The 16729-nt window shown below is 36.5% G+C and overlaps 1 protein-coding gene across 2 annotated transcripts in view; it reads left to right on the plus strand.

The window, feature by feature from the left end:
* Osbp (oxysterol binding protein) overlaps window positions 1-16729 on the plus strand; it is a 494514-nt gene that overhangs the window by 380923 nt on the left and 96862 nt on the right. For both annotated transcript variants that reach the window (XM_090374241.1, XM_090374242.1), the window contains 2 exons: window positions 6045-6290; window positions 16373-16690. In XM_090374241.1, coding sequence (XP_090230367.1) covers window positions 6045-6290; window positions 16373-16690 — 564 coding nt within the window. The remainder of the gene's footprint in view (window positions 1-6044; window positions 6291-16372; window positions 16691-16729) is intronic.

The following is a 16729-nucleotide window of genomic DNA, read 5'->3' on the forward strand; positions in this document are numbered from 1 at the left end:
AACTTCATCGAAAGGCAACTACAAATCTCTCTTAACAATATTGAATTATGGATGACACAGAATGGATACCGACTATCACATCAGAAATCCAGTGTCATTCATTTTTGTAACAAACGAAAGATGCATCCTGAACCATAGCTTCACTTAACGAATCATCCTATATTAGTCATGAAAAGTATTTGTCTCCTGGGCCTCGTTTTTGATAGTAAGCTTAATTTCTTAGAACATATCAAATATCTGTGGACTACTTGCCAGAAAAAAATGAATATACTCAGAGTTCTTTCTTCGACAACATGGGGTGCAGATCGCTATACCCTGCTTCAATTGTATAGAACTCTAATTAGGTCTCGTCTTGATTATGGTGCCCCAGTTTATGACTCTGCCAGGGAAAGCGTACTTACACGCCTTGCACCTATTCAACATTCTGCCCTCAGGATTGCTACAGGAGCTTTTAGGACATCGCCAGTACAAAGCCTTTATATTGAAGCCCATGAAGTTCCACTCTGTCTCAGAAGAAAGGTGTTACTTCTGAATTATGCAGCTAAAATTCGAAGCATGCCTACCCATCCAATTTGACCTATACTTAGTGACCCACAGTTTAAAATTTTTTATAGAAATAAACCCAGTGCAGTTCAGCCTACTGGTATCAGATTACAAGCACTATCAGAAACTTGGAATGTCCATCTCGAAAAAATCCTCCAAGATCCAACCTGTTCAGTCGCCCCAAGGGCCTATACTATACCATCCTGTGGCAATTACTTCCTAAACTGGGGGAAGCATTCCCTGGCAAATATCAATATACAACAACTCCATACTGCTCACACAGAGAATTATCCTCTTTTTACAAAAATATATACCGATGAATCAAAGTCTGATAGTGCAGTAGGTGCTGCAGCAGTTTTCCCTTTTAACACCATCTCTCTATCACTTCCCACCGAATGCAGCAGTTATACAGCTGAGTTATTCGCCATCAAGCTTGCCCTACAAAATATTCTCCATCTGTCCATCAAAAAGAGTATAATATATACGGACTCGCAGAGTGCACTTATAACCCTACAAAACACCTCCTCACCAAAGAATCCTTTAATAAAAACTATAAGAGATATGTTGATACATACTCAGGAATGCCAGCTTGTAGTTATCTTTTGCTGGATCCCAGGCCACACTGGGATATCTGGAAATGAATGTGCAGATTATGCCGCCAGACATCCTTCTAATTCAGATTCATCATGTGCTCTCGTTCCATATGCTGACTACAAATCTAATATACAAAGAATATGTAAGGAACAATGGACACTTATATGGCAAAATAAACCAGATAATAAGCTCTTTCAAATAAAACCAGAACCACAATTAAGGGCCTCTAGCTTCTGGGAAAACAGAAAGGAAGAAGTAATCCCAGCCAGAGCAAGAATTGGTCACAGTCACATTACCCACCTATTTCTCCTCACAGGCAATGATCCTCCTCAGTGTACACACTGCAATTCTCAACTCACAATGAAGCACATTCTTGTTGAATGCACCTTATACTCACATGCCCGGCAACTCTCATTCAGTTTTGTTCCTAATCTTAAAGAATCTTTGAACCTCTGTCATATCATAGGTAACGATGCCAACCTCACAGAATTTTTCTCATCTATCAAACAGATAAACTTATATGATCAGTTCTGACTGTTTGCAAAACAGTCATCATGAGTATCGTCCACATCGCTGATCGGCGCAATATGGCCTGAGCAGCCCTTGCGCCAAAAATAACAAAAACAACAACAACTATTTTTCTAACAGATTTATGACCATCAGATACTCGTTGACCACCAAAAGTTAAAATAAACAAGACACAAATACCTCTAGTAACGGAAATTAAACTTTTGGGAATAACTGTTGACGGCAGGCTAAATTTTCTCCCATGTTTATCCAGTGTGCAATTAAGATTAGAAATTTAACCGGCACTCTTGTCAGAGTTTCTAGAACTGAGTGGGGTCTTTCTAGATCTTTAAGAATTCACTATAACTCTGTGTTTCTCCCTATGCTGCTGGCACTTGGTTCCATAGTGTGCAGACTGTAAAATTTCGATCAAAATTGATGTCAATCCAGCGTACGATATTATTTGCATTTTGAAGATTTGTCGAACAGTTTCAACACCTGCTTTGCAGATTGTAGCTGGGACATTACCACTTAATCTCCATGTAATTTTCAGAGGCTAATGTTATTGCCTGAAACATCAGATTCCCACTCAGATCCTTGAAATTTCTATTAACACTCAAGTCGATGTTTGAGTTGATCAATTTGTGGCAGAGTAGGCGAAATAGCATAACAGTGGGCAGTCTAACACGTAAGTTTTTTCCTGAAGTTGATACTCTTATGGATAAAAAAAGCTATAGTCTGGTTTAGTCTTGACTTGTTTACCTCTTATTTGTTATCAGGACATGGATCATTAAATCAGAAACTGTTTAAATTTTGCTTGTCTCTTATGGAACTCTGTCATTGCGGTGGTGTGGAAGATTGGCAGCACATGTTGTATTCTTGTCCCTCATACAATGAATTTTGAGTAACTCTGCAGAATGTAATTCCCAACTTTTCATCAGGATTGGAACCTAATTTTGTATCAAATACCGCCAGTTACCACGCCCTTCAGTATTTTGCTAAGGCAGCCTTCAATAAAAGGCTTGTAATTCTTTCTGCAGTGACTGCACCTGCGAATGTTTCAAATTCAGCTCAAGACTCTTCACCCTCACTACAATAACGTTCATTTTTTCAACAAAATCTACAATTTTAGACTTGTGCTGGTTTTTTTTTTTTTTTTTTTTTTGCAACTCTACAAGTGTGCTACAACTACAACTCAATTTAACAATGAAAATTCCTGCGTGCTCCTGAAATTGCTCTGCTCGGCTGACTGTGACTTCGTTATTGGTGATTGACTGACTGTGACTCTGATGTTTGCAGGACTTACTGGATGTCACATTTAACCTAAGCTGTTTATAAGGTTTGTGCTAAATATTGAATATTACTGGCGTAGGTTTTTTTTTGGGATGGGGATTATTATGCTTAATTATTTTCTTTGATCTTGTATATAACCTTTAATTTTTGATATTTATGTTAATTTTTAAAATTTAGCAAGATTCCTTTGTTTACTTTGAAAACCTCAAGGTATCATTTGATTACCTCAATATGTTGAGGTTAATCTTGTGTACCATGTTTAATTTTTGTATAGTTGTAATGATACTTTTTTTTTTTTTTTTAAACAATTTTTGGCTAGAACTTTGTTGGACTCTAGGCGTCCCTCTCGTCTGCTGCTGCTGGCTGGCCTACCTTCCTGTGGTGGTGTGTTTCCGACCTGCTGATTCCGAGTAGCAAACAGCCAATTTGTTTCTGGCCATTTCTACAGAATCCTATATCTTAAAAGTGAAATGAGGCAGAGATGAACTAACGTTCCAGGTGCCACCCTACACAAATACATATATATATATATATATATATATACACACATCAATTTTTGAGCTACAATGAGAAATTCTGTACATAGCCCATTGAGCTTTTAAGTGAACTGCATATGATGTTAGGCAATGTTGCATAATCATCTAAGCAGTTCTTTTCATGGTCTGGAGGAAGGCTACACACCCCCCCCCCATCTGTTTTCCAGATAATCTTTACAGCATATAAAGAAAAAATTCTGACTTCCTAATCTATACTGTATAGATTAGGAGCCATCTGTATAGACTTCCTAGTCTATACAGATGGCTCAGAGTTGGAATCATATGGGATAAGCTACTGTTCTTCTTCTGCAGAAAACTTATATTTCTACCAATCATCAAAATCCCCCCTATGTAACAAACTGTACTCCCACTAGGGGGATTCTTGACAAAAAAAAAAAGCATGAACAGGTTACAAACAAACAATCATTGATGCCTGCAATTAAGAAATGGTAGTCTGGGCTCTGCAGAGTTTGAAGAGAAGAAGGTATTCTTGCTTGGTTTCACATAGGGCACAGTCATCGGCTATATTTTTCTAATGAAGGCAGATAACCCACATGTGAGAACTTACATCATTTTAACTATTAATCATATTTTTATAGAATGTCTTAATTTTAGAAATGTCCAATCTCTATATTTTATTGTATATATTTATTTATTTTGACATGATGTGACATTTTTATTGGTTTGCACATATATTTCTAGCTGATTTTATTCCAGCTGCACATTATGGCCCAAGCTGCCAATGCACTGTTATAAACACTAAATAACCAATCTACTGTTACTGATGCCATGAATACATAATAATATAATTTTATAATGCAATATAATACTAAAAATGACTATTAGGGTGAACAGTGCAGACTTCTATTGTTTTCCCACTATATATCCTTGCTGTATAAATTAAAGAACAATCAGAGTGTCATTCTTGCTACAGAGAAATAGCAATCTTTTTCAGAGAAAAAGCAATCTAACAGTCTTCTGATAGATGCACATATGATGCTTTTATAATCAAGTACTAGGAGGGTTTCACCCCCCTGCTCGCTTTGCTCGCCAACCCCATGCTTTTCTACGTAAAATTTAGAGGTATGACTGAGTAAGTCAAATCATTTCTACATAAAAGACACACTTGTCGAAATGCACTGATCAATATCTAATCAGGAAATTACCCATGTAATTATTTACTTGTGCATTTTTAGTGACAATTGCCCCACCCACTTGTTCCCTTTTGACCCGCATCCCTCTTCTCCCATTGGCTACAACATCAACCACCATGCGGCATTCTCAAGGTCAAATAAATATCCCTATGTAATTATTTACCTGCATTTACATAGATTACTTATGAAAGGCCTTTTGCTTCGGGTTCCATAATGCATGAGGAATATTGTTGCATCCGAAAGAGCAGGACTAAAATATTTACAAACTATACAAACAATATCGGAATGATGGCTCCCTTCTTATTAATATACAAAAATCGTTACAATGGAACATCAAATGATGCCAGGCATGGTCATGTATTAGACAATGAAGCATGTGCGAGGTTGATGAACATGATAGAGGCAGTTATCTTGCAGCACGAAGAAGTTTGGCATGCATCCCCCGTACATGCTCTACATTGTCAACAGAAAGTGTCTGATTCTGCCCAGTAACCCATTTGTGTGGCTTCCATTTAATGTTCACCAACCTTGTGCACATGCTTCACTGTCTAATACATGACCATGCCCAGCATCATTTGATGTTCCATTGTAACGTTTTTTGTATATTAATGTCGGCTGACGAGGGGACCCATCATCCCGATATAGTAGAGGTACGATTGTAAATATTTAGTATTTTGTAAATATTTTAGTTTTATGTAAATATTTGTGTAGTTTTGTTATTATTTGTATAATAATAGTATACTAACATTATAACGCACTAATAGAAATCTAATCAGGAAACAACCTATGTAAATTATTTCCTTTCACATTTGTAGTGACGTAATTTCCCCACCCTCTTCTCCCATTTGCTCGAATAAATATCACTATGAGCGAAACTTTTTTTAATGTATAGAGAGATATAACAAAAATTATTTGATTTTTTCATTAACATATAAATTTATCATATTATTATAAATATTCTCCATTCTGTAACTATTAATAAAAGGGAGGATGTATGTTGCTGTAATATTTATTTGATGTAGAATTAATGACTATCCAAACTGGAATATTCATTAATTTTATGCTGATATGGGATCCAAACAAAAATGAGTTGCATTTTTTACTAATAATAATCACAAAAAAATTAATTGGTAATGCTATCATAGAAGTAGAAATTACTTATATTTACAGACGGAAACTCAGGATTATCAAAAGGTTTCGATAATCCTGAGTTTAAGAGTACTGATAATATTTTCTCTGTCTCCTAGCAATGTAAATATTTAAGATTATGACCTGGACATAGCTGTATTAAAAAATATATATATATTATATAATATGTAGCTTAATTTATATAGTTAGAAAATGTCCATACTTTTAAAATATTTGAGACAGAATAATTTATTCATATTGATTATTATTGTTTTTCCCACTCTCCCAGGTAAATTTTAATGAACCACTGTCAACCCTGCAACGTTTGACAGAAGATTATGAATATTCTGATCTTCTTGACAAAGCTGCTAAGTGCAGTGATAGCTGTGAACAGATGGCTTATGTTGCAGCATATACGGTTTCTGCTTATGCTACAACAAGTAACCGTTGTGGTAAACCTTTTAACCCTTTACTTGGAGAAACTTATGAATGTGATCGGTTGGATGACCTGGGTTGGAGATGTATTTCTGAGCAGGTAATTTTAAGCTCCTTTGCTTATAATTTAATAAAATTTTAATGTTCTTTATGTTTATTAAAAATGAGCAGACATCATAAAAATTAATACTGTATATATAATATATAAATTTTTATGACTACTTCAAAAAATTAATATATGGGACATACACTACAAAATAGAATGGCATCCTTCTTTTCTTCCCCCACTCACCCATACATCTGCTGTGAAATAGACCTACATTTCTAATCTCACAGGAGTGTTAACTTGTTTACCAAGTAACAAATCGTGCAAGCTACAGTGCATTTTATTTTTAAGAAATTTATAAATTTTGGCAGGAGCATAATTTTTACATTTTTATCATATTTTAATGGGAAATGAATTATTTTTATATACTGATTTGTACTGAATAGCCACTTTATTTGGCTATTATGTGGAATGGAACTCTCAATGACAGCATCGTTCATAATGCTGTTTCAGGTGGGCAGATATGTAAGGAATGCTGTATATGTGCAGTTCAGTACAAGAATGGGCAAGGTGAAAAATTTAAGTGGCTTTCAACATGACATGATAGTTTGCCCCAGATTCACCAGTATGAGCATCTCAAAAACTGCAACCCTGCTGGTCTTTTCACACATGACTGTGCCTTGGGTTTTATCAAGATTTGTCTGTCTGTTCATTCTAATAACACCTATCCAGTGGTGATTGAGTTGAGAAACAGCTTGATGCAAGAGGCCAGCAAGTGTTGTCATCCAGTGGAGGCTGACAAGACTTGTATAGGGTAATAGAAAAGCAATCATCAGTCAAATTACAGCCCAGTAAAACTGTGTTAGCCAAAGAGGCATTTCAGAATACATAACTAATTGTACCTTGTCACAGATGGAGTTTTGAAGTCAATGACTAAACTCATCTTTGTAAGCAAAAAAAAAATAAAAAATAAAAAAATGTGCGTACCCTGTATGCACAAAATATGTTTTATGTGAAAACATCTGACTAAAATCAGAACCATTTTAAAATCGAACAGCTAGAACCAAAATTATGAACAATGTAACATTTTATGCTCATGCCTGATACTTACTCTACCGAATCAACGTTAGTGACATTAGCACCATCAGCCTCATATTTCAGTAAGAAATATTTAGTATGAACAATGTCATGTTTTATGCTCAAGCCTACTATTTACTCTACCGAATCAATGTTTGGAAGAGGTTAGTGAAATCCAAGCCTTATTATCCATTTCATTGTAGCAATTTGTTGAATTGTATGACATTACAATCATTCTACCTGCAATTACTACTGCAGGAAGTATGATTGTAACATATTTGTATTATTTATTGTGACATATTTGTATTATTTATTGTGACGTATTTGTATTATTGATTGTGAAGTATTTATATTGGTGCAATCCGCATTTTCATTACATTCCATTGTTAGGTGCCATGTTTTCCCATCAATAATTTTTTGATTAGTAAAAGGGACTGAATGCCACATTGCTATAGCCTTTGTGTTCAAGATGCCGAAGTCAAATGAAGAGAGAGTATCAAGCAATCCAACTTAAGAAAATAAAAATGGAGGTAGCAGTTGGTGTGTGAGAACGACAAAGGCTATCGTGATTGCATAAAAGACAAACAGAAAATCAAGTGTTGGATTTAGCATTGCCTTCAACCAGCAATGCTGCTCCATCTAACAATAATGTGGTGATTATTCCCTTGTATAAGGCAATGGTCAGGCCACACCTAGAGTACTGTATACAGGCCTGGAGACCTCATTTCAAGAAGGATGTAGAGCTGCTGGAACGAGTACAGAGAAGGGCAACAAGATTAGTGAATGGAACAAAGGGGTGCTCTTACAAAGAAAGGCTTAAGTTTTGCGAATTACAGTGTCTGAAGGCTAGGCAGCAGCGAGGTGATCTGATAGAGGTGTACAAAGCCTTGAATGGTTTGAGTATGCTCAATGCTGATGGGATTCTTCCTCTCGCTCAGAATAATCACCTGAGAGGGCATAAATTCAAATTGAGGAAAGACAGATGTAGGATAGATGTGTGGAAATTTGCCTTTAGCCAGCGGGTGGTTGATAGGTGGAAAAGACTTCCATCTCTTGTCGTGGAAGTTGATAGCCTAAATAAGTTTAAGGCTCGGCTGGACAGGTATTTCGAACGAACAGAAGGGTGAAGTGGAAGTGGTTATTTTTTATTTATTTATTTTACTTTAATTTTTTTGGCTGATGCTGCATAAGCTTGCTTTCTTGCATCAAATGCCTCTACTAATGCTAATGCTAATGTACCCGAAGTGAGTATTAATTATGTACAACAGAACGTTTCTCCAGTTGCGGAGCTGATGAGTTTAAATGATCAAGCTCCTTTTCCTTACACCGACTACATAAGAAAGTGCATCGAGAGTTTGAAAGGAGATTTAAGAAAAGTGATTGCTGTTTTGTGCGCTACATTTGCAATCATCTATGGTTCGAAAATGACATAAAGAAACCAGCTGCTGAAGATACACCTTTGATACACACTGCATTTCCAGACATTGATGGGATCCTTGTGTGTAGTAGCTGCAGAGGATCACCTAAGAACAACACCATTCCAGCGCTATCTAAGTTGAATAACTTTGTCTACCCAGAAATTCCATTGTGCTTACTGAAGTTGGATTTAGTGGCAGATAGGCTTATTTCTCCTTGCTTACCATTCATGCAAATAAGGCACCTGAGACATGCATACAGATAATATGGCATTCTGGGCCAAGTGATCAATATGCCTGTTTCAGTCAACACGATGGTCCATCGCTTGCCAAGGAAATTGACTGAAACAAGCACATTGATCACTTGGCCCAGAATGCCATATTTTCTGTATGCGCGTATCAAGCGCTTATTTATGCATATAAAATGCAAGAAAATACACAAGTCCAGCTATTTGATCAGGTTAGTGAGAAAGTGAGTGGTTAAAAGTGGCTTCAGTATTTGGTCCACATGCCTTCCTATTGATTGTATCAAATTACTATAGATCAGTCATTCTTTGATGACAGCCACATGGAAATTAATTTGGCTAAAGACAACCTAAGCAAAGTGGTTCCGATCGAGGAAAGTCTCATCACCCAACAGGAAAACATTATTGTGGAGTGACGATAAATATCTTATAATCATCCCAGGAGAAACAAACATACCACAGAGCTTACTGTTTGATGAACCGCAGAGAAACTCTCCTGTCCCCACATTTATCTTGGACAATTCAGAATGTTCAGAGAGAATTTATATGTGACTCCATTCATGATGGCAAAAAGTGAGCTCAGATGATCTGACCGCTGCAGTTTTACTCCATATCATCTCCTTTATGTAGCAATAAAGATAATGAGATTGAGAAAAGAGACTCTTTGACAGTGATTTTCAAATACCTAGGTAAAGATACAAAACTTACCTGTGAGCAAGTTCAACCAAAAGAATACATAACAGCTGTAGCGAAAACAATTTAGCCTTCCTGAAGACAATTTCAAATTCAACCTACTACTGGGTTCAATGCAAGTGCAATTTCCATCCAAGGATTAGAAATTACCCCAGGGGCTCACATCTGGTGAGTATGGGCTTGGCACATCCAGGATCCTGAGCTGGATATCACCATTTTTCTCTTTCTTGGCGATTTCCTTCTCTCTCTCTCTCTCCTTCTCTCTCTCTCTCTCTCTCTCTGGGTCCCAGGGTAAATCTAATTTTTTTTTTTTTTTTGCCTGGTGCAGCATAAGCCTCAGGCTTCCTTGCATCATATGGCTAATTATAATAATAATAATTATAGTAACTTAAAACCATGCCAGGGGCCATCAGAATATATGTTCAAAATTTGGTAGCAATCTGCAGTTTTCTTGTCAATTAATGCAAAAACATACTTTCATTTATACTGATATTGTGTATTTGGGGAGGGAGAACGTTGCTGTGAAACTGCTAACATGACCTGAAATTTTCCCAAGAATCAAAAGCACATAGAATGAAAATTTTGCTTCGATCCAACTTTTTGCTCTAGAGTAATACACAAAATATACTTTCATATACATGAAATTTCTGTGTTGAGGGAGAGGCTATGATTTATCTTAAAGGCTTTCCAGGGACCAACGAAATATATGCTGAAGTGATATCAATTGAACTTTTTCTTAATAAGTAATTTCTAAAAAACTGATAAAATACTTCCATTAAAAGTTAGGTAATGTACATTGTGTGTGTGTGTTATATGCCGTATGACTGTGATAAGAACAACAAACAACTGTTCAGAGAAATGGGCCAGTAAATCAGAATGTCTTATAAAGGGGGATTTTAACCTTCCAGATAATGACTTAAAGTTGTGAGTTGGTCAATCACTCATAAACCTAGCAAGAGATTTGTGGATTTATCATTTGATTACTGTTTTGTACAGCAGAATGTTAAAGAAGCAATAAGGCAGAACAATACTCTTGATCTGATTATCAGCAGTGATTATTCATGCATTGAGAATCTGCTAGAAAAAGACCCACTGGGTGGCAGTGATCACAGTGTACAGATTTCTGAGACTAGTATTTCTAGTCTCAGAAATACTCTTTAAAGCTTAGACCTAAAAGGACGTCAGATGAACTATCGAGACAAGTGGCACAGAAGAGAAGTGCATGGGATGTATATAAATTATCAGGTGATTCAGAAGCCTATAGTAAATATAAATTAGTCTGTAATCAAGTCATAAGGGAGGTTAAGCAAGCTAAGGCAGATTACGAAAAGTCTGTGGCAAAGAAAAGAAATAAACTCTTTGTTTTTGTTAGAAGTAAACAGAAGTGGTTGATCACATTGGGCCACTTGATGACAGTGGTTTAACTTCTCAGATTGCTGACAAACAGAATAGGTATTTTGCACCTACATTCACAATGAGGAATTATCAAAATGTTTGATCAGACTCTAACAGGGAGCTAAATGACTTTGTGATTACTGAAAGGAAAGAGAAATTATTGAAGCTAAACATAAAGAAGTGCATGTGGTGGATGGGATCTCTCCAATTATATTAAGGGAGGCAGCAAAACTAGGTAAGAAACCCTTAGCCATAATTATGAGAGCATTCTTGAATTCAGGGAAGGTCCCTATGAACTGAAAATGTATACCCTGTTCACAAACGGGATCAAAAAGTAACATAAGTAATTACAGACTTGTTAGCATAACTTCTGTTCCAGGAAAAGTAATGGAGTCGCTGTTTAAAGAAGTAAAGCAGAACCATCTCTCTCTCTCTCTATATATATATATATATCCAAGTATGTAAAGAGCAAATAGGATAGTTAATTTTTATCTAATTTATAATATTATATTAAATCGTCACAAACAGAACGGATAGCTCGTTAATTATGGTTGATACATTGAAAGGGTTAGCCCTCGAAAAAGTCCCTTTCATTGTATCTTATCGCCTATAATTAACATTTTAATTGTACATTTTTATTGCTTATTTTATGTTTTTGATATGTAATATTTTCCTTGCCTTGTTTTTGGCATATATATATTTTTTTTTCCAGGTTACATTGGGCACCTGCATAGGTTTTTTGGTTTTTCTTGAGAAGCTATCTTACTAGCTTTCATATCATTTTATACATTATAACTTACCACCATTGACTTAACTCTAATATATATATATATATATATATATGGTTCTGCTTTATTTCTTGGCTACTGGAAATGCAATTATACTGCAGTCAGAGCATGGATTTAGCATTAGTAGAGGCATCTGATGCAAGAACGCAAGCTTATATAGCATCAGCCAAATAATAATAAAAAAATAAAAAAACTTCCCTTTTCACCCATCCATTCACTCCAAATGTTTGTCTAGTTCTGCCTTGAACTTATTTAATTTGTTGACCTCCCAGATGGAAGTTTGTTCCTACTATCAACAACCTACTGGCTAAAGACAAATTTCTGCACATCTTTTCTACAATTGTCTTTCCTCAATTTGAATTTATCTGTGCCAGAGGAAGAATCCCATCAGCACTGAGCTTGCTCAAACCATTCAAGGCCTTATACAATCAGATCACCTTGCAGGTGCCTAGTCTCCAGATGCTGCAATTTGCAGAACAGCAACCCTTTGTTCCATTCGTCAATCCCATTGCCCTGCTCTGTACTCATTCCAGCAGCTGTACATCCTTCCTAAAATGAGGCCTCCAGGCCTGTATGCAATACTCAAGGTGTGGCCCGGACATTGCCTTATACAAGGAGACAATCACCTCTTTATTTCTGTAGGTGCATTATAGCCAAAGCAACTTATGTGCCATTAAACCCCCACAACAACCAACAAGTCTTTATTTCTGCTAGCAAAATTCCTGTATATCATTGACAAGACACCATGAGCTACTCTTGCAGCCTGTCTGCACTGCTCAGAAAATTTCATATCTGACTATACAATTACCTCCAGGTCCTTTTCATTCTCCACTACCCTGAGTGTAGTACTGCGCAGTTGGTACAATACTCTTGAGTTTACTGCTTCCCATATGCAATTTTTTGCACTTGTCAATGTTAAACTTCAGTTGCTGCCTCTCAGCCCATCTTTTCGAGATCCTGTTGAAGGAGCATACTGTCATTAACAACCCTGCCAACCTTTGTATCGTCTGCAAACTTGGACATTAACTCTGATATACGTTCATCAATATCATTGATAAATACAGAAAACAACAATGGGCCCAAACCAAACCCTGAAATTTGAATTACTCAAATAAGTAACGCTTCACCAATGGAGAAGACTATTGTTACTTATTCTTGGCGGATACCACCACCCAGATAGCACCATTTCAAGGCTGTTTTGGCCCCTTTTTGGTGGGTAGGCAGGTACCCGGTGTTGCATTCATGATGACTCAGATGACTCTAATATTGTGAAGTATAACTTCACAATATTAGAGATGTCTGATGGTGTGCAGTAATTTAGACTAAAGAGCATTCTTGGACAAGAGCCTCAAACTATGTGGGAGTTTACTGACTTTCGGGTTAATGCAATCACATCTTTTTTATAAGTAGCAAACTACCCAAAGTAGGTAATGGTATAGTTTTAATTATATCTCATATTGTGAGACCTTCACAACAAATTGTAATGATATTGTACTACCTTGAATAAGTAACGCTTCACCAATGGAGAAGACTGTTGTTACTTATTCTCGGCGGATACTACCACCATGGTGGCACCGTTTCAAGGCTTATTTCAACTAGGTAAATGACATCGTAATTAAAACAATGCCATTTACCTACTTTGATTAATTTGCTACTTATAATAGTGATGCGATTACACTAACCCATACATCAGTAAACTCCCATGTAGTTTGAGGCTCTTGCCCAAGGTGTCTCCGTAGCCAGGTGGGAAGGAGCAGCAGTGCATAGCACACTCTTCTTGATTAGACCGGGGTTCGAGCCTGTCACCACCAAATATGGAGGATGCGGAAAGGTCAGAGAATGACCACCGCATATCCCAGAGCAATATGGCCTTAGTTGCTAATGCTCCTAAAAACCAAATAACAACAATAGCTCTTGCCCAAGAATGCATTTTAGTCTAAATTACTGCACACCATCAGGTATCTCTTATATTGTGAAGTTATACTTCATAACTGAGTTGTCAGAAATATACACCAGGGCACCTGCCAAAGAGGGGCCAAAAAGCCTTGAAACGGTGCATTCGGGTGGTGGCGTCCACCGAGAATAAGTAACAATGGCCTTCTCCGCTGGTGAAGCCTTACTTATTCGAGGTAGTGCAATATAATGGCAACTCGTTATTCACAAATGGGATATAATTAAAATGATTGATGCATTTTTCCTACTTTGGGTAGTTTGGTACATACAAAAATGATGCAATTGCACTAACCCGTACGTCATTTCCTTTTATTAACAGCAGTAGTTAGCTCCTATGAAAATAATTTTGACTAGAACCAACCAGTTGGTTATCTAAAACCAGTTATATTCTAGTGGAAAACACATTAATTGCTGTGAGATACTACATCTCATGGCAATGAGATTGTAGTGACTACAATCATTCTTGAATGAAGTGTTAGTAGCACAATTGCTGATGGAAGATAAACTATTGATGTTTCATCGAGCCCCTTAGTTTTGTTGTGATGATATGTTACTAGATGTGATATTCCCAGGAAAATGAATAGGAGTGGCATGCTATGCCACGGTCTTGGTTTCCTGGTTTTAATCATCTCAATTTTTTTCTAAAGCAGTACTGCAGTCTTAGCTGTTTGACAGTCACTAGGTTGTGACTGTCACAGTCAGTATTGATAAGCTCACTTCTGCCTACTGTGGCGCCTCCGCAGCCAGGTGGGCAGGAGCAGCAGTGCATAGCACACGCTTCTTGATTAGACCGGGGTTCGAGCCCGTCACCACCAAATACAGAGAATGCGGAAAGGTCAGGGAATGACCACCGCATATCCCGGAGCAACATGGCCTTTGTTGCTAATGCTCCTAAAAACCAAAGCAACAACAACAACTGCCTACTGTATTCTGCAAGGTGCTCACTTTGAGCACCTGTAGGAATTTCAGTACCTATAACACTTTATCCTATGTTCTGTCTTCACAGACTTTTTGTAATAAAAAACATAGTTTTAAAGTAGTATCTGGTTTCTTTGTTATAACTCATACAGCTTCATCCTATGGTTAAAAAGAAGCAAAAAACTCTACAACCATTTTTAAATCTAGTTATGAATACTATACGTGGATGCATTGCAGATTTCAGTTGGAAAAGCACAGTATTGAGTTTCTGTCTCCTATTAAACATTGTACTGGATGTAAGAAAGTTTTGCCCACAATCTTTAAGTGACAACATAACACTTTTATATGTTTTATCTTAGAAATGATCCCTTAAGCCAGAAATGCTGCAGAATATTTTTTGCCTTATGTTTGCTCAAGCATTCAGCCTATTTCATGTACTGTTTACTGTACACTCTATACATGGTTTGAAGGTTTCAATGCATTATCAAAAATTGGCTGTACAGATTGTCTGGTGCCTCCGTAGCCAGGTGGGAAGGAGCAGCAGTGCGTAGCACATGCTTCTTGATTAGACCAGGGTTTGAGCCCGTCACCACCAAATATGGATGATGCGGAAAGGTCAGGGAATGACCACCACATATCCCGGAGCAATATGGCTTTAGTTGCTAATGCTCCTAAAAACCAAATAACAAACAAAAAAACATTGAAACTCTACAGGGACATGCTGCCATCTGTTATCAGTGTTTGCAACAAACAATAGCTGTTTATATGTTTATGATAGCTTCGAAAACTGACATGGGGACACGTGCCAAGATGATGAGTACTTAAAAAAAAAAGCTGAAAGCTGAAGGTATTCTCTGGAATTCATGTCCACAAGTTGATGAAACTGGATCGAGTAATATGTAAGTATATGAATGTAGAGGTATTATAACATGAAAAAAGTAACTGTTATGTGTTTTTTTTTATGAAATTTCAATTTTATTTTTTCAGTAATCATATATAAATATATGAATGTAGAGAGGATATAACATGAAAAAGAGTAACTGGAGTTTTTTTTTTTTTTTTTGGTAATTTTCACTTTAATGTTAGGCTGTAAATTCAAAATAGGAAAACCTTCATATTTAAGAAACATTTATGTTATTGTTTTTTTTTTTTTTTTTTCAGTTTATACAAAATTTTCAAATTTTAAAAGTGGCTTAAATTCCACATGGAAACTTGCTCATAAAAGGGTTAAGGAAGAAAGGAAATGCATGTTCTGTTATGTTTCCTCTATAATGTGTAAGGATCTGAAATGATGTGTGACATATTTTGTTACAGAGGTATAGCAGAAGTTGGAGTAACCGGCAGATAATTGTATGATGAGCTTTGAAAGCACTTATTAAACTTTTTTAAAACAGAATTCTTACCCTCATTTATAACACATCTATATATTTAGTTTCATTTTTTTTTACACAAAAAAATATCTTTTATCTACTATATTACTATCTAGTGTTATCTACTATATTTTGTTTTAGTGAGGAGTTTTCTCCTAATTCATGTAAAAAATTTTGAATTAACCACCAGCAAAAGCTCCTCTTGATTGTTAATTCAAAAATATACAAATTAGATGAAAAAAAGAAAGAGGAAATCATTTAAAATTTTTCCCATTCCTGTAGGTTAGCCATCATCCACCAATGTTAGCTCAATATTGTGAAGGTCATTCTTGGAAATGTTGGCAGGAATTTACTATGTCAAGTAAGTTTCGGGGAAAGTACCTGCAAATTATTCCTCTTGGTATTGCACATTTGGAGTTTCCAGAAACAGGTCATCATTACACTTGGCGCAAGGTTACTACTACTGTGCATAATATAATTGTGGGCCGCCTCTGGGTGGACCACCATGGTGAGATGGATATTATAAACCACACAACTGATGATAAATGTCATTTAAGATTCATTCCTTACAGTTACTTTTCAAGGGAGACCCCAAGAAAGGTCAGTGCTTACGGATTTCAGTAGTACTAAGATGTAATT

The sequence above is a fragment of the Mastigoproctus giganteus genome, chromosome 5 (assembly GCF_048544385.1).
Source record: "Mastigoproctus giganteus isolate SK-2022 chromosome 5, ASM4854438v1, whole genome shotgun sequence".
Classification (NCBI taxonomy): domain Eukaryota; kingdom Metazoa; phylum Arthropoda; class Arachnida; order Uropygi; family Thelyphonidae; genus Mastigoproctus; species Mastigoproctus giganteus.